This window comes from Bison bison, unplaced genomic scaffold, assembly GCF_000754665.1.
Source record: "Bison bison bison isolate TAMUID 2011002044 unplaced genomic scaffold, Bison_UMD1.0 scf7180017864281, whole genome shotgun sequence".
NCBI classification, from domain to species: Eukaryota; Metazoa; Chordata; class Mammalia; order Artiodactyla; family Bovidae; genus Bison; species Bison bison.
In genome coordinates this window covers 1291731-1310796 of record NW_011494853.1, presented here as the reverse complement: position 1 = coordinate 1310796, position 19066 = coordinate 1291731, and the positions used below count along the sequence as shown (strand labels likewise).

The 19066-nt window shown below is 41.0% G+C and overlaps 1 protein-coding gene across 1 annotated transcript in view; it reads right to left on the bottom strand.

Annotated features, from left to right (window-relative positions):
• LOC104995505 (antigen WC1.1-like) overlaps positions 1 to 19066 on the bottom strand; it is an 81093-nt gene that overhangs the window by 11166 nt on the left and 50861 nt on the right. The window contains exons 8-12 of the mRNA XM_010849381.1: positions 18616 to 19048; positions 15931 to 16245; positions 7040 to 7354; positions 2265 to 2573; positions 1853 to 2170 (exon numbers count right to left, since the gene is read on the bottom strand). Of these exons, the coding sequence (XP_010847683.1) occupies positions 1853 to 2170; positions 2265 to 2573; positions 7040 to 7354; positions 15931 to 16245; positions 18616 to 19048 (1690 nt within the window). The remainder of the gene's footprint in view (positions 1 to 1852; positions 2171 to 2264; positions 2574 to 7039; positions 7355 to 15930; positions 16246 to 18615; positions 19049 to 19066) is intronic.

The window sequence follows — 19066 nt, the reverse complement described above, 5'->3', positions numbered from 1 at the left end:
ATAGTCTTTTGGATTCTGTGGGAGAGGGCAAGGGTGGGATGATTTGGGAGAATGGCATTGAAACATGTATATTATCATATGTGAAACGGATCACCAGTCCAGGTTCGATGCATGAGACAGGGTGCTCAGGGCTGGTACACTGGGATGATCCAGAGGGATGGTATGGGGAGGGAGGTGGGAGGGGGTTTCAGGATGGGGAATACATGTATACCAGTGGCAGATTCATGTCAATGTATGGCAAAACCACTACAATATTGTAAAGTAATTAGCCTCCAATTTAAATATATTTATTTTAAAAATAAATAAATAAATGTTTTTTTTTTTTTTAAATAAAGCAAAATACTGATATTGGGAGATCCATGTAAAAGTGTTCTGGGAATTTTTATATTATTTTTGCAACTTTCAGGTCTCAAATTAGGTCAAAATAAAAAAAAAATTAAAAGGTGAAAATAAATCAGAAAGAATTCATTTTTAGGACACTTGCACTAAAAGGATTACAAATAATTTCAAAAGCATGAAACACCTAGGAGAAAACCTAGTAAAAGATGGGCAAAACCTCTGATAGACCTAACTGAATGGAGGGATATGTCATGTCAATGAATTGGGAGACTCAAAATTGTCAAAGTCAATTATCCTCAAATTTCTGTGTAGACTAAATATAATATCAATCAAAACACATTTATGAAGTTTCTTTTGGTGAAAAATAACAAATTAATTCCAAAACTTTTTTCAAAACATAAAAGGCCAAGAATGACCAACACAGTTGGCAAGAAAGGCAATATGGTTAGTTAATATAAAGTAACTCTTGTAAACTAGCTAGTTATTTATGTCGCTCAGTCGTGTCCAACTCTTTGCGACCCCATGGACTGTAGCCCACCAGGCTCCTCCGTCCATGGGATTCTCCAGGCAAGAATACTGGAGTGGGTTGCCATTTCCTTCTCCAGGGGATCTTCCTGTCCCAGGGATTGAACCCAGGTCTCCTGCATTAGAGGCAGACGCTTTAACCTCTAGGCCACCAGGGAAGCCCAAAGTTACTATAAAATTATAATAATTAATAAAATACATTATTGGTGCAAGGATAGACAAATGGTACAATGGAATATAGTAGAAAGTCTCAAAAAGTCTTAGACACACATGCCCTTCTGCTTATGGCAAAGGTGGCACACAGTGGAAACAAAATCTTTTCTGAAAAAGATTATGAGTCAGTTAGATATCCAAATGAAACTTGACTCTTATCTTATATAGATATCAATCTCAAGAGGAATATACAATTTATGCAAGAGAAAAATAAACTTCTATAAGATACTATTGAAGAATGTTTTTATGGTCTTGGAATAAGCAAAGTTCTTTTCAAAAGGATATAAAAAGTACTAAATATACAGGGAAAAGCTAAGTTATATTTCCTTAAGATTAAGAACTTAGCTCATCTAAGGACATGGTACCATTAAGAAAATGAAAATAAAAGACCAAGGATTAAATAAATAGCATAGATTTTCACCCAAAGTCATTGTCAGGGTAATGACATGATCTTAGCTTCCTGAATGTTACTGGGAGGCAACAGTGACTCTGTAGTTCTGGGAATGTTCTCTTGGCTTATCTGGGTTGGGGATCATGACTGAGGTCTACATTTATTGTTTGTACATTGTTTTCTATGATTATTTGTAAATAATAATGTTACTTAAAAATATATTATTCCCCTTCGCACTTGTCCTGACCTGAAAAATGAATGAACAATGAGAGGAAGCATATTTCACCATGAAATATCTGATTTTTGAAGCCAGGTTTCCCTCACTTTCGGCTCTTGGGGACATCTCACTCCACAAGTACCAGTAGCCCTTCCCCCCACTCTTACCTGAGCAGATCACATAGGCTGTGTTTCCATGGGAACAGTCAAAACCACCCAGGGCAGTCACAGGGCACATCCATAAGAAGGACTCAGCCCCCGAGCAGTGAAATCGGACTGTTGAGATCTGATCTCCTCCTTCTACAAAGCGTGCTCCTCTAGGGGTGGAGATAGCGGCTCCACAGCTGAGCTGATGACAGACAACATTGGCATTGGCCAGAGTCCAGTGGGAGGCACAGAGTGCTCTCCATCGTCCAGAAATGTTCATCTCCACCTGCCCCTCACACTGAGAGGTCCCGTTTGTCATGAGCCGGACTTCTGCATACACTGGTAGAAGAAGACAGGATGTCAGCAAAATCTCATTTTTTAAAAAAACCTGAACAGAGTGTGCAGGGTGGTTAAGTCCTGATGTGCATCTCACCTGAACAGACAACCTGAGCAACTCCACTGTGGTGACAAGCACCCCCTGGACAGGGCACTCTGGGGCAGGACCAGAGTTTAGGCTCCTCCCCTTTACACCTGAACTCTTCAGCCCAGACCTGGCCATCAGACTCTCTGAAGGGCACATGTCCCAGGACAGACACAGCCTTGCCACATCCCAGTTCTGCACAGATGACCTGGGCAGTGGGAAGTGTGAAGTTTCCATCAGACACTGGGGTCCAGTCTTCTCCAGAATGCACTTCTACTTGCCCTGAGCAGGGTCCTTCTCCTCCAGCCAGACGCACAAATCCTAAGGAGAACAGTCAACAGCAGCAACAAACCCTGTGAGTGTTCATAGTCCTTGCTTGGCATTGGAAACAGCACATCATAGGCAAGGATGTTAAAGCATTTCATCTCTAGGAGTGGGGCATGGAGACAGAATTTGACAGTTAGTGTCAGAATTGTATTAGCATTTTCATGAGCAAGTTTACGAAAAGAAACCCAGAAAGATTTGCAGTCAGTTTGCAATGGCTGATTACCAAGAATGCATATTTTGAGGTCGGTTAGGATGAGAATTCCTCATCTAGGGACCTGGAAATGACACGGCCCAAGGAAACTGGACTGCAGTTGGCATCAGACTTGAGCGCAGAGCGGAACTAACCCAGAGTGAAGTAGGTCCATGGGATTCAATAGTTTAGAGGACTAAGAGCCAGACAAGGTTAGAAGGCCATCTGAGATTTCTGGAGCTAGAATTCTAGCCAGTTTTCTCTCAGGAGCCAATAATCAAGTCACTAAGGACAGGGAACATCGTGGCTGGAGATCTATTAATTCAGGCTAGATTGTAGACAGACTTATGGCTCACAGGAGGAAAGCTAGACATCATACCAAGTCTACAAGTCTATTATGATTTGATGTATATTATAACAAGCCTATTATGACTTCACATATATTTCTCATAATTCTTAATGGTGAAAAATCCCAGAATTTCTTGATTGTGAAAAGAAGTCGTCCATAGATGAGTCTGAATATTAAGAAAGTTCAGAAAGTCATAGGAGAGGGAAGGGCTGGTCTTAGCCATCTTTCTTGAAAGACTGTTGCTAAGTCACTTCGGTTGTGTCCAACTCTGTGTGACCCCATAGATGGCAGCCCACCAGGCTTCCCCATCCCTGGGATCCTCCAGGCAAGAACACTGGAGTGGGTTGCTGTTTCCTTCTCCAATGCAGGACTAGGACTAGGGTTTATCAAAGGAGAGAATAAGTTTTAAATGGGACTATGCAAATCAGCTGAGTTTGATTACTTTCTACTAGACATGGGAATCTTAGCAAATACTAAGAAATGATGATAACAATGTATTTTAATCCTATGTGTATGCTAACTGTGTATTCCTTTCCTATTTGGATTCTTGAGAAATAGCCAGCCTGCAGTTAAAAAAAGGGTCGGGGAGAGGGAGAGAAAGAGAGCAGAGAGCAAACAAGCCATTTGTAATTTAGAGATTTCCAAATGCAAAACCTCAATATGGGTGAAAGATAGACAGACTTGAGGACAATATTTGTCCAGTTTTTGACAGATTTTATCCACTGTGCTCCTCCCATCTGGCCACCTAACCCTGCTACCCTTTCTCATTTTACCCACTGCAGACAAGAGAACAATCTTGAAAGCTACAAACGGATGAAAAGGAGACTCTGGAATGGAAGAACTTCTGTATGAGTGGAGTGTGGGTGGGATCTGTGATAGATTAAACTGGAAGTGGATGGAATATAAAACTGAAAGAGATCAAATTGGTCTGATGGGGAGCTTGGTCACAGGTTACTCATTCTAATTAAATAATTTTTACTCAACACCTTGTTAGTTTCTGTATTAATCCCACCAGATTATGAAGTTAGAAAGAATAAATATTGCTTACATGTTACTGTAGATAGCCTGACACATGTTAGATACTCAGATATATTCAGAACAAAATATTATACACATCAGAATAGTCTCCCAAGACAAATTATTTCTTTTTTACTTTATATTTGCTTTTGATTTTACATGGAAAAATAAGTGTGTGAACATTGCAAGAAAATTTGTGAATGAGAAGGCTGATGTGAGAGGATAAGTTATTAAAAATAATAAAATCAACTATGTCCTTGTATAACAATAGAGAGAATGGGGCAGAATATAAATATCTAACAGATACAAAGACATACACACAGAGAAATTTAGTATTTGAAGAAGATGATATTTTATATCATTAGAGAAGATAGACTGCTCAATAAATAGTGCTGAAACACTTTTTGGCCCCCATTTTCCAGGTTTAGTCCATTTACAAAAGAGACATCAACCTGAGCCATAGGAGGGACCTCAGGGGCCAGGTTGTCAGGAAAGGATTCTCTCTGCACCTATGCCTGACCCTGGGAGAGCCCCAATTTTCTGTATCTCAGCTTCTGCTTAGGGTCCTTTGTCCCAGAGGCAATCTCACTGTTATAGCTTTGGGGCTGGATTTTATCCAGGGAACCACGAGAGTAAGAGGGACCTGGTGGGTTTTCATCATCGTTCATGTAGATCACATCCTTATTTTTCTCCCTCTGACCAAGGTGGCCTCCTCTCTTCTCCTTGTAGCTGTGATGCATCTGCCTCCAGACCAACTCTCAGCCCTCTGACCTTCAGCCTGACCTGACCCTGAACCCTCTGGTTCTTCACCCATCACTCTGGACTCCTTCTGGTTTGACTGGAACAGAGCATTGTGTGGCCTGAGGTGTAGGAAATACCCTTGTTGGGTGAGGTATGTGGCCTCTCAGAGATCCACAAAGATCAAGTATTTTCCTGGAAGACCAAAGCTGCCTCAACCCTTGGGCTGCCCATTCCCCTCTGAAAGCCAGAGGGGATCATTGTGACCTTTCCATCAAGGTGCAGGAAAGGTCAAGGAGAGTGTGTCCCTAGAGGCCCAGAAATAGAACCTCTGATTGGGAAATGAAATGGAGAGAGAGGCGAGGCTACAAGGGAGTCATATCTGAATCCTCTGCAGGATTAATTAGGAGGATGTTATTTGAAGGTAATATTGAGAATCTATTTTCATGTGGTTTATTACAAATACAAGCACCTTTTTAGAGTCTGTTATATTCAGGAATTTTGGCCAATGTTGGGAATGTAAGTCACAATAAAACAATGCCCTTATCTTCTTAGAAGTACAGGAGAAAAACAAGTAGACCATTTAAAGCTCTCCAAAATGTTTAAAAGACTTGGATAATCAAAGAAAGGGAAATTGCCCTTCTAAAGGGTCATTTATTTATATGAATCAACTGCAACAAAGGCAAAATGAAACTGTGGTCAGATATATCCTTGTCTGGTTTCTTGCTATACAGACATTCTGTGTCCTTAGGCACACATAGCATCCTCCACACCACACCTGGGCCCTCAGTGCTGCTCAGAGAACCCCACTGGTGACTTTGTCAGCTCCCATTGCCCTTCCATCCCTCCTAGCTATGATAACTCTCTTCCAGCTTCTTCAAAAATTATATTTGTCCCCTTACTTCTATTCCTATCAAATAAACTCACAAGTGTGATTCTCTTATATCACTGAAATCATCAGGTGTAAACTATATAATCTCTTACTGTAAAGCACAGAATCAATTATCATTATCTCTACCACTGATGTGTCAATGCACAGCTAAGTGTTCTTTCAAAGTTTTGGTTTATGCTGATGTCTTAAAAGAAAACATGGACAAAGAATTTTTTCTAATAACAATGGAAGGAGAAGCTATGACTCAGAGCATTTTATCAATAGTTCTCGGGTCCTACTAGCCAAATGGCTATAAATATTTACATTTAAATTTGCAAAGGAGACTTGAAATTTGGCATAAATCCCTAAATTGCTTTCTGATTTGTTTAATGATGTCCCCTGTGCCTCCACTCCTACTGACCTAGTGCAAAATAGCGTGTCATAGGGTAACTATGGAAACAACTCCACCCAGGGAGGTGCACCCTCATTCTTGTCCCTCCCTCCTATGGGTTCACTGTGCAAAGGGGCCTGTGTGTGGTGATTTGCAAGTATTTCACTCTTCCAAAAATTATATTAAAGAATACATTTGAATCAGTTCTAATGAGATGGATGAAACTGGAACTTATTATACAGAGTGAAGTAAGCCAGAAAGAAAAACTCCAATACAGTATACTAATGCATATATATGGAATTTAGAAAGATGGTAACAATAACCCTGTGTACGAGACAGCAAAAGAGACACGGATGTATAGATCAGTCTTATGGACTCTGTGGGAGAGGGAGAGGGTGGGGAGATTTGGGAGAATGGCATTGAAACATGTATAATATCATGTATGAAACGAGTCGCCAGTCCAGGTTCGATGCACAATACTGGATGCTTGGGGCTGGTGCACTGGGACGACCCAGAGGGAGAGTAGGGGAGGGAGGAGGGAGGAGGATTCAGGATGGGGAGCACAGGTATACCTGTGGCGGATTCATTTCGATATTTGGCAAAACTAATACAATATTGTAAAGTTTAAAAATAAAATTAAATTTAAAAAAATTATGAAGATCAATTATAAATGTAAATAATAGATTAAACCCTGTCAGTTAAGATCATTGGAGAAGAAATATCAGAGACTGACAAGAGGAAAGTAGTTGAAGCCCATTGCTCACAGATAAATGTGCCCGCAGGGAGAATGGGTAGATGTCTTATACCTCTGTAACTCAGTCATCTTCTATTGCCCAGGTGATCAGACACCAACTTCCTTGGAACTTTCTACTTTCTCAGCCCATGGACAATGCACTGACCATACCTGAGCAGATGACCCCAGCATCCTCTGCATGTCCACAGTCGTGCTGCCCCCAGCCACGGGAAGGGCACCTCCACACGTGGGACTCCTTTCCTCCGCAGTTCAGTTCATCCAGCCAGATGGGCCCTGATCCCTGACCTAATTGAGCATATTTCAAGGCATCGAGGGCTCCTCCACAGCCCAGCTGCCTGCACACCACGTGGGCATCTTCCAAGTCCCAGCTGTCATCACAGATGGTGCCCCAGGAGCCCTGGTCAAGGATCTCCACTCTCCCGGCGCAGGGACCGCCTCCGTCCACCAGGCGGAGCTGTCTGCTGCCTGAGGAGAGAGAAATGAGACAATGGGCGGTTGACCGGGCTTTGGGGCCTGGGACCGGGTGGTGGGGATGAGAAGAGTCTTCGGGTCCTGAGTCTCCTCTGAGGCTGCAGAGCCTGCTGGTTGAGAAATGGGGTTTTTGCACTCCGGCAAGCATCTGGGTCAGGTTTCTTATAGCAGCAATGAGAATAATAAGGTCGAAAATGGGCAAAAATAGGAAATATTACTCTATTGAGTAGTGTGAGACATATGATGTTACCCAAGTCCTATCGATATTAACCTTCTGATTTGTAGAGTTCTGCATTGTTGTTTTTGAGTCACCAAGTCGTATCTAACTCTCTTGTGACTACATGGACAGTAGTCCAGCAGGCTTCTCTGTCCGTGGGATTTCCCAGGCAAGAATACTGGAGTGGGTTGCCATTTCCTTCTCCAGGGGATCTTCCCAACCCATCAAGCAACTGGGCTTTCCTGCACTGGTAGATAGATTTTATCTATCTTTAACTTTATCTTTAGATTTTATCTATCTTTAACTTTATCTTTATCTAAAGATAGATAGATAGATAGATATCTATCTTTAACACTAAGCCACCAGGGAAACCCAGCAAAGGTCTGTCTAGCCAAAGCTATGGATTTTCCTGTAGTCATGTATGGATGTGAGAGTTGGACTATAAAGAAAGCTGAGCACTGAAGAATTGATGCTTTTGAGCTGTGGTGTTGGAGAAGACTCTTAAGAGTGCCTTGGACTGCAAGGAGATCCAATCGGTCCATCCTAAAGGATATTAGTCTTGATTATTCATTGGAAGGACTGATGCTGAAGCTGAAACTCAAATACTTTGGCCACCTGATGCGAAGAACTGAGTCATTGGAAAAGACCTTGATGCTGGGAAAGATTGAATGCAGGAGGAGAAGGGGATGACAGAGGAAGAGATGGTTGGATGGTATCACTGACTCAACGGACATGAGTTTGAGCAAGCTCGGGGAGTTAGTGATGGACAGGGAAGCCTGGCATGCTGCAGTCCATGGGGGTCATAAAGAGTCAGACACGACTGAGTGACTGAACTGACTGATAAATAAGAAAATTTTAAACATTCTAGAGAAAAATAAAAATGGTAGTGAAAGCTATCATAAAGTCTTCTAAAATAACTTTAAATATTTACTTGTTTATCACTCCCTGCATCTAATAACAAATATAAAAACAGACATACAGACATCTACAAATGTGAACACACACATACACACACCCTTACCTGAATTAAAGTTTTACTAGAGGAAGGACTTTCCATATCTTATTTACCCTGTTTTTCTACTATTAGGACAGTGCCTACATATTGTATGCACTCATTCAACAAGATTCAACAAGTATGTAGATGGAGAACCTTTTCTAAATACCTTGATAGTTGCTTAATAAATATTTATTGAATGAATGTGTAGACAATAAAATTCAGTGAAACAGAAGTCCTTTAGCTTCATGCTAATCAGTGAAATATTAATAGTAAAGTAAATGTAAATTAAAAGTAATGGTTTGTGAAAATAAATAGTGCATATTAAAAATAAGTTTAATTTACCACACAGCATTGCTATTAGGTAGGCATTGTTGGGTTTCCCCAGTTTCTCAGTGGTTAGGAATCTGCTAGAAATGCAGGAGATGCAGGTTTGATGTCTGGGTCAGGAAGATCCCCTGGAGAAGGAAATGGCAACCCACTCCAGTATTCTTGCCTGGAAAATCCTATGGATGGAAGAGCCTGGCAGGCTACAGTCCATGGGGTGGGAAAGAGTTGAACACAACTTAGTGACTAAACAACAACACAAAATTAGTTTGTCTCTAAGTACAGAATTAATTTATATTCAAAATTTCACTTACATAATGTTAAAGGAAAATTATTAAATAGATTCTAAGCTACTCTTATCTATTATTCAGTATGAAACGTGGGCAACTGTACAAAACCAATAAAATACTTGGGGATAAATTTAACAAAGGAGGTAAAAATCTTGAATGGTGAAAGCTATAGGACACTGATGAATGATATTGAAGAAAACACAAATAAATGGAAAGATAATCTGTGATCATGGGTTGGAAGACCTTATATTGTTAAAATGCTCATGCTACACAAAGAAATCTACAGATTCACTGTAATCCTTAACAAAATCCAAGTGGAAATTTTCACACATATGGAATAAACAATCCTAAAGTTTCTATGGAACCACAAAAGACCCTGAATATCAAAATCAATCTTGAGAAAGAAGAACAATGCTGGAGGTGTCATGCATCCTGATTTCAAACTATATTACAAAGTTATACTAATCAAAACAGTATGGTATTTGTATAAAAATGGACACAGAAATCAACATAACAGAATAGACAGCCCAGAAATAAATCCAAATATATACAGTCAATTAGCTTTTGACAAAGGAGCCAAGAATCTACAATGGGGAAATGACAGTCTCTTCAATGAACGGTGTTATAAAAATTAGACTGCTACATGCAAAAGATGCAATGGCATCACTGTCCATACACCATTCACAAAACTCAACTCAAAATGGATTAAAGACTTAATCATAAGTACTGAAGTCATAAAAATCCTAGAAGAAAAAGTAAGGGAAAAATGTCCTTGACCTCAGTCTTTGTGATGATATTTTGGATTTGATGCCAAAAACAAAGGCAAGAAGACCAAAACAGCCAAGTGAAACTACATAAAACTTAAAAACTTCTTTACAACAAAGGAAATGATATGAAGAATGAAGAGACTATCTGTGGAATTAGAGAAGATATTAGTAAATTATATGTACTTGAAAAAGGTTAATATCCAAACTATTAATATTTAAAGAATGCACACAACTCAATAGCAGAAAAACAAAAACAAAAACAGTCTGATTTCAAAATGGACAGAGGACCTGAATAGACATGTTTTTCACAGAAAACATCCATTTGGCCAATAGGTACATGAAAAGGTGCACAATATTACTAGTCACCAGGTCAATGTAAATCAAAACCACAATAAGATCACCTCACAGAATTGCTTTTTATCAAAAAGACAAGAAGTAACCAGAGTTGGTGATAATGTGAAGAGAAGAAAAAGTTTATACACAGTTGCAGGGAATGTAAGTTGAGCATCCCCTATGGAAAAGTTTTGAGGTTTCCAAAAAATTAAAAACAGAACTGCTGTATGATTTAGAAATTTTCCTTTCGAGTATTTATCTGAAGGAAATGAAAACACTAACTTGAAAATATATGTGCAACCCAATGTTCACTGCAGAATTATTTACAATAATCAGATAATGTAAGCCTTCATTGACGGATGAATGGATAAAGAAATAGTTTATATATATATATTGGAGAAGGTGATGGCACCCCACTCCAGCACTCTTGCCTGGAAAATCCCATGGATGGAGGAATCCGGTAGGCTGTAGTCCATGGGGTCGCTAAGAGTCGGACACGACTGAGCGACTTCACTTTCACTTTTCACTTTCATGCATTGGAGAAGGAAATGGCAACCCACTCCAGTGTTCTTGCCTGGACAATCCCAGGAACGGTGGAGCCTGATGGGCTGCTGTCTTTGGGGTCGCACAGAGTTGGACACGACTGAAGTGACTTAGCAGCAGCATATAATGTTTATACATAATATATATTTATATGTAAATATATATTATATTATATTATATATGATATAATATATATTATATATAAATAATATATAAAATTATATATAATGTTTATATTTATATATATAATCTTTATATATACATACAGTCACAAAAAATAGAAATTCCCATCATTTGCAACACATGAATGTACCTTGAAGGCATTATGCTAAGTGAGCTAAACCAGATGGTTAAAGAAAAATATCATATGATCTCATTTATATGTGGAATCTTAAAATAGATTTTTTTTTAAAGCTTTCAGAGATGCAAAGAGCAATTCGGTGGTTGCCAGAGGTGGGTTGGGGTTGATGTGGGCAAAATGGATGAAGGTAGTCAAAAGGTGTAAACTTCCAGCACTAAAATTAATGTCATGAGGATGTAGTGTACAGTATGGGGCATACAGTTAATGTGGGTGTGGGTGTGTGTGCTCAGTCCTGTCCATCTGTTTGTGACTCTATGGACTGTAGCCTGAGAGGCTTCTCTATCCATGGGATTTCCCAGGCAAGAATACTGGAGTACGGTTGCCATTTCCCCCTCCAGGGGATCTTCACAACCCAGGGAGGGAACCCACATCTCTTATGTCTCCTGCATTGGCAATGGGGATTCTTTATCACTTATTTAACTTATATGCAGAGCACATCATGAGAAACGCTGGGCTGGAGAAAGCACAAGCTGGAATCAAGATTGCCAGGAGAAATATCAATAACTTCAGATATGCAGATGACACCACCCTTATGGCAGAAAGTGAAGAGGAACTCAAAAGCCTCTTGATGAAAGTGAAACAGGAGAGTGAAAAAGTTGGCTTAAAGCTCAACATTCAGAAAACGAAGATCATGGCATCTGGTCCCATCACTTCATGGGAAATAGATGAGGAAACAGTGGAAACAGTGGCTGACTTTATTTTTCTGTGCTCCAAAATCACTGCAGGTGGTGACTGCAGCCATGAACTTAAAAGACACCTAGACAGCATATTCAAAAGCAGAGACATTACTTTCCCAACAAAGGTCTGTCTAGTCAAGGTTATGGTTTTTCCAGTGGTCATGTATGGATATGAGAGTTGGACTGTGAAGAAAGCTGAGCACCAAAGAACTGATGCTTTTGAACTGTGGTGTTGGAGAAGACTCCTGAGAGTCCCTTGGGCTGCAAGGAGATCCAACCAGTCCATCCTAAAGGAGATCAGTCCTGGGTGTTCATTGGAAGGACTGATGCTAAAGCTGAAACTCCAATATTTTGGTCACCTCATATGAAGAACTGACTCATTTGAAAAGACCCTGATTCTGGGAAAGATTGAAGGCAGGAGGAGAAGGGGACAACAGAGGATGACATCGTTGGATGGCATCACCGACTCGATGGACATAGGTTTGGGTGGACTCCGGGAGTTGGTGATGGAAAGGGAGGCTTGGAGTGCTGTGGTTCATGGGGTTGCAAAGAGTCGGACACGACTGAGTGACTGAAATGAACTTAACTGAACTGAACAAATACATAAGCATTATGTTGTACACCTGAAACTAATGCTAATATTGTAATGTGAATTACATGTCAACTACAAATTTTAAAAAGTAGTGTTGGAACATGTGGATTAAATCAGCTTCATCTTAACTTCTGAGTTAAATTCACCCATTCCCTTCCATTTTAGTTCACTGATTCTTAAAACATTTATGTTCACTCTTGCCATGTCCTGTTTGACCACTTACAATTTGCCTTGATTCATGGACCTAACATTCCAGGTTCTTATGCAATATTGCTCTTTACAGCAATGGACTTTACTTCCATCACCCATCACATCCACAACTGGGTGTTGTTTTTGCTTTGTCTCTGTCTCGTCATTCTTTCTGGAGTTATATCTCCACACTTCTCCAGTAGTGTATTGGGTACCTAACAACCTGGGGAGATCATCTTTCAGTGTCATACCTTTTTGCCTTTTCATACTGTTCATGGGGGTCTCAAGGCATGAATACTGAAGTGGTTTGCCATTCCTTTCTCCAGTGGACCACATTTTGTCAGAACTCTCCGCCATGACCTGTCTGTCTTGGATGGCCCTACACGGCATGGCTCATAGTTTCATTGAGCTAGGCAAGGCTGTGGTCCATACGATCAGTTTGGTTAGTTTTCTGTGACTGTAGTTTTCATTCTCTCTGCCCTCTGATGGATAGGGTTAAGAGGCTAAAGGAAGCTTCCTGATGAGAGAGACTGACTGAGGGGGAAACTGGGTCTTGTTCTGATGGGCAGGGGCATATTCAGTAAATTTTTCATCCAATTTTCTGTTGATGGGTGGGGTTGTTTCCTCCCTGATGCTTGACCTGAGGCCAAACTATGGTGGAGGTAATGAAGATAATGGTGATTTCCTTCAAAAGGTCCCCTTCACTGACTGCTGCACTCGGTGCCTCTGAATATGAAGCAAGCCACCGCCAACATACACCTCTGTCAGAGGCTCCTGGACACTCATGGGCATATCTGAGTCAGTCTCCTGTGGGGTCACTGCTCCTTTCTCCTGGGTCCTGGGGCACACAGGTTTTGTTTCTGCCCTCCCAGAGTCTGTTTCCCAAGTCCTTTGTGATTTCTGTTGGTTCTATGGTAGAGTTAATGGCGACCTCCTCCAAAAGGGCTTATGCTATACCCAGGTCTGCTGCACCCAGAGCCTCTGTGGCAGGCCACTGTTGACCCACACCTCCACAGGAGACACTCAGACATAGTTCTGGCTCAGTCTCTGTAGGGAAAACCACTAGATCATTCAGGTATGACCTCAGTCAAATCCCTTATCATTATACAGTGGAAGTGACAAATAGATTCAAGGGATTAGACCTGACAGACAGAGTGCCTGAAGAACTATGGATGGAGGTTTGTGACATTCTACAGGAGGCAGTGACCAAGACAGTCCTCAAGAAAAAGAAATGCAAAAAGGCAAAATGGTTGTCTGAGGAGGCCTTACAAATAGCTGAGAAAAGAAGAGAAGCTAAAGGCAAAGGAGAAAAGGAAAGATATACCCATTTGAATGCAGGGTTCCAAAGAGTAGCAAGGAGAGATCAGAAAGCCTTCATCAGCAATCAATGCAAAAAAAAAAAAAAATAGGTGAAAACAAAGAATGGGAAAGACTAGAGATCTCTTCAAGAAAATGAGAGACACTAAGGGAACGTTTCATGCAAAGATGAGTACAATAAAGGACAGAAATGGCATGGACCTAACAGAAGCAGAAGATATTAAGAAGAGGTGGCAAGAATACACAGAAGAACTATAAGAAAAAGATCTTGATGACGCAGAAAACCACAATGGTGTGATCACTCACCTAGAGCCAGACATCCTGGAATGTGAAGTCAAGTGGGCCTTAGAAAGCATCACTACAAACAAAGTTAGTGGAGGTGATGAAATTCCAGTTGAGCTATTTCAAATTGTAAAAGATGATGCTGTGAAAGTGCTGCACTCAATATGCCTGCAAATTTGGAAAACTCAGCAGTGGCCACAGGACTGGAAAAGGTCAGTTTTCATTCCAATCCCAAAGAAAGGCAATGCCAAAGAATGTTCAAACTACTGCACAACTGCACTCATCTCACAAGATAGCAAAGTAATGCTCAAAATTCTCCAAGCTAGGCTTCAGCAATATGTGAACCATGAACTTCCAGATGTTCAAGCTGTATTTAGAGAAGGCAGAGGAACCAGAGATCACATTGCCAACATCTGCTGGATCATTGAAAAATCAAGAGAGTTCCAGAAAAATGGCTACTTTTGCTTTATTGACTATGCCAAAGCCTTGACTGTGTGGATCACAACAAACTGTGGAAAATTCTGAAAGACTTGGGAATACCAGACCACCTGATGTGCCTCTTGAGAAATCTGTAATGCAGGTCAAGAAGCAACAGTTAGAACTGGACATGGGACAACAGACAGATTCCAAATTGGGAAAGGAGTACACCAAGGCTGTATATTGTCACCTTGCTTATTTAACTTATATGCAGAGTACATCTTCATATGAAATGCCAGGCTGGATGAAGCACAAGCTGGAATCAAGATTGCCAGGAAAAATATCAGTAACCTCAGATACACAGATGACACCACCCTTATTGCAGAAAGCAAAGAAGAACTAAACAGCCTTTTGATGGAAGTGAAAGAAGAGAGTGATAAAACTCTCTTAAAACTCAACATTTGAGTTTGACTTTGGCTTAAAACTCAACATTCAGAAAACTAAGATCATGGCATCCAGTCCCATCACTTCATGGCAAATAGATAATAGACTTTATTTGGGGGGCCTCTAAAATCACTGCAGATAGTGGTTTCAGTCATGAAATCGAAAGAAACTTGCTCCTTGGAAGAAAATCTGTGACCAACTAGACAGCATATTAAAAAGCAGAGACATTACTTTACCAAAAAAGGTTCATCTACTCAAAGCTATGGTTTTCCCATTAGTCCAGTATGAATGTGAGAGATGGACTATAAAGAAAGCTGAGCACCAAAGAATTGATGCTTTTGAACTGTTGCATTGGAGAAGACTTTTGAGAGTCCCTTAAACTGCAAGGAGATAAATCCAGTCAATTCTAAAGGAAATCAGTCCTGAATACTCACTGGAAGGACTGATGCTGAAGCTGAAACTCCAATACTTTGGCCACCTTTTGGGAAGAACGGACTCATTGGAAAAGACACTGATGCTGGGAAAGATTGAAGGCAAGAGGAGAAGGGGATGGCAGTGGATGAGATGGTTGGATGGCATCACGAACGCGATGGACATGATTTTAAGTAGGCTCCTGGAGTTGGTGTTGGACAGGGAAGCTTGGCATGCTGCAGTCCATGGGATTGCAAGGAGTTGGTCACAGCTGAGCGACTGAACTGAGCTGGTCTTAACTTCATTTTGTGGACCCATGTTAAATTCATGAGTTAATTATGAAAATATAAAATATCATTTTTACCATTCTACAGGTTTAAGACAGACACAGAAACAGACAGTAATTCACCTGCACATGAGATGTAGGCTTCCTCCTTAGGAGAGCATGAACTGCAATTCCAAGGGTCAGAAGGACACTGCCAGAGAGAGGTATCTGTGTTCCGACACTGGATTCCATCTACCCACCGGGGTCTAGAACCTTCTCTAAGAGCAACAGAAGAGTTGAGACTTCCACTGTCCCCACAGCCAAGCTGACTGCAGATGATGGACACAGTGATGTCTTTCATGGAGCTTCGGCAGACACTGCCCCAGGTCCCGTTGTAGAAAACTTCCAGCCACCCAGCACACTGCTTATCCTCACTCACCATTCTGAGGGCCAGGAACTCTAAGATTGAAAGGGAGAAATCAGGACTGGTGAGAACTTCACTCAGTGCTCTGGGTTTTCCTCTCTCCTAGAAATAGTGCCCATTCATCCCTCAACCAGCTGAAGAGATACCCATTAGGTAATAAGAGTGAAAGTTGTCTCCCTTTTACCTGACTTTGTCCATTTGTGTCTATCTTTTTAAACGTTTCTACCACCATGATGTAGTGAATATGAGCAGAGAGGAAGAGCAACCTGGGCACCTTCAGGGAGGAGAGCTGAATTCTTTTTCCTGACCAAACCTCTAAGAGAAGGTGAAAGGGATGTGATATGGATATTGGGGCAGTGGCAGGATAATGAACACACAGAAGTCTCATCCAAGTCCCTGGAACCATGAATATGTTACCTAGCCTAGCAAAAGGGATTTCACAGATATGATTAAGGTAAGAATCATGGGATGGTGAAATTAAGTTGGACTATTGTGGATTAACTATGTGAACTCAGTCTAATCACATTCTTATTTGGTTGGCCAGAAAGTTCCTTTGGTTTTTAAGTCAAAATAAAAGACATTTTTCATGTTCACTCAGAACTTTATTGAACAGCATATTCATCATTTTGTTCTACTACCTTCTGCCATTTTCAGGCAACTTCATAATTCCCTCTTCCCAAAACTTTTATCTTTCTAAGCAAAGAACTAATCCAAGTGCGTTTTATAGTCTTACAGTGAATTTAAATTTTTTCCATTAAGATAATTTTTTAAAAATCTAAATAAATGGAAATCCAAAACTGCAATGTCTGGTAAACACAGCTGATGAATCAGAACTAGCCAAACTGTGGCAGTTTCTGCCTAGCCTGCAAAGAAATATGTGGTCTTGCATTATCCTGATGGAAGACTATGCATTTTCTTTGGATTAATTCTGAATGCTTTTCATCAAGTGCTATTTTCAGTTGGTCTAATGGGGAACAGTACTTGTTGGAATTATCATTCAATTTTCTGGAAGGTACTCCCTTAAGAGAGGACTCCCTTCCAATACCACCACATATACAACATCACCTTCTTTGGAAGAAGACTGGCCTTTGGTGTGGTTGGTGGTGGTTCATTTCACGTGCCCCACAATCTCTTCCATTCCACATTATTGTGAAATATCCACTTTTCACCACCCATCACAATTTGTTTCAAAAGCAAAATGTTTTCTTTATGTTTAAGTAGAGAATCTCATGTAGAAATACTACCGTGAAGGTTTTTTTCACTTATGTGAAACCCAAACATCAAAGCAATTAATTTAACCGAACTGGTACAAATGACTTTCAATGCTTGCTTTGGATATTTTGAGTATGTTGCCTATCTCCTGCATTGTATAACATTGTCTTCAAATAATATCTCAATTTGACTGTGATCAACTTCATCTTATCTACCCTACTCTGCAGTACTGTCCAGTGAGAAATCTCCAACACAAAACTTCATAAACCACTTTTGATGAGTTTTTTCACTCACCATACTTCCATACACTCCACAAATTTGTTTTGCATTTCGGTTGTGTTTCTAACTTTTCTTGAAATAATAAAGAATGATATTAAGAAAATGTTGCTTTTTTATTCCATTTTCAATGTTAAAGTGGCTACATAAAAATTCACTAATTTTGATCGTTCAAAAAATATATATGTGTGCTGATATGATAGCTGCCAAAATACAATCTAACAAAATTGTTTCAAATGAAGTGAAAGACAGCTAAGTATTACTAGACCATCTTACAGAAAAAATGAAGGAAACTTTTGGCCAAACCAATAGAAGCACTCTTTCTTGGCTCTGACTAGAGACAGATGTGACTCTGGATAATGATTAAAGATGTGCAGCATTGCTGGTTTGATGATGGATGAAGGGGGTCTATGAGCCAAGGAATTAAGGTGGTTTGAAAAGAAACTTGATATAAGAAATGGGATTCTTCACCAAAGCCTCAGAAGTGATGTGGCCCTGCTGAAACCTTGATTCCAACCCAGGGAGATACTGCTGAACATCGAACCTAGAGAACTTTAAGGAAATAAATAGATGTTGTTTTAAACCACTGTGTGGCAATTTGTTACAGAAGCAAACAGGAACTAGTACCATGGACTTAAGATTTTTGTCCCATATGTAAGGCAAGGTAAGCCCAACTTTCAACTGGAGTTGTAAGAACTGGCTCTGTCAGGAAACACTGCTGAGAAGAAAGGACTAGAACATCAGCTGCTGCAGGAGGAAATGAAAGCACCTCGTCTTCACATCTGCTGGAAAGACAGGCTCCATGGGAGGAAGCTTCCTTCTGTAGTCCTTCCAGAACCTTTTCCTCAGGGTTCAGACCACCCCTTCTCCAAGGTTATCACCCCTCCCCTAGACTGTGGACAGTGTGCAGCACAGACCTGAGCAGATGACCCCCGCATCCTGCTTGTGTCTGCAGTTGTGCCGCCCCCAGCCCCGGGAAGGGCACCTCCACACATGAGACTCATTTCCTGTACAGTTCAGGTCGCCCAGCCAGATGGGTCCTGATCCTGCCCCAAAGTGAGCAGACCCCGTGGCATTGAGGGCTTCTCCACAGCCCAGCTGCCTGCACACCACGCGGGCATCGTCCAGGTCCCAGCCGTCATCACAGATGGTGCCCCAGGAGCCCTGGTCAAGGATCTCCACTCTCCCGGCACAGGGACCAGCTCCTTCCACCAGGCGGAGCTGTCTGCTGTCTGAGAAGAGAGAAAAGGAACAATTGGGCGTTGACCTGGGGGATGAGAATGGTCTTCTGTCTTGTGGGACCCTTACCTGAGCAGTAGGGGGCGCTCTCCTCTGAGGCTGCAGAGCCTGCTGGTTCCGAGCGGGAGT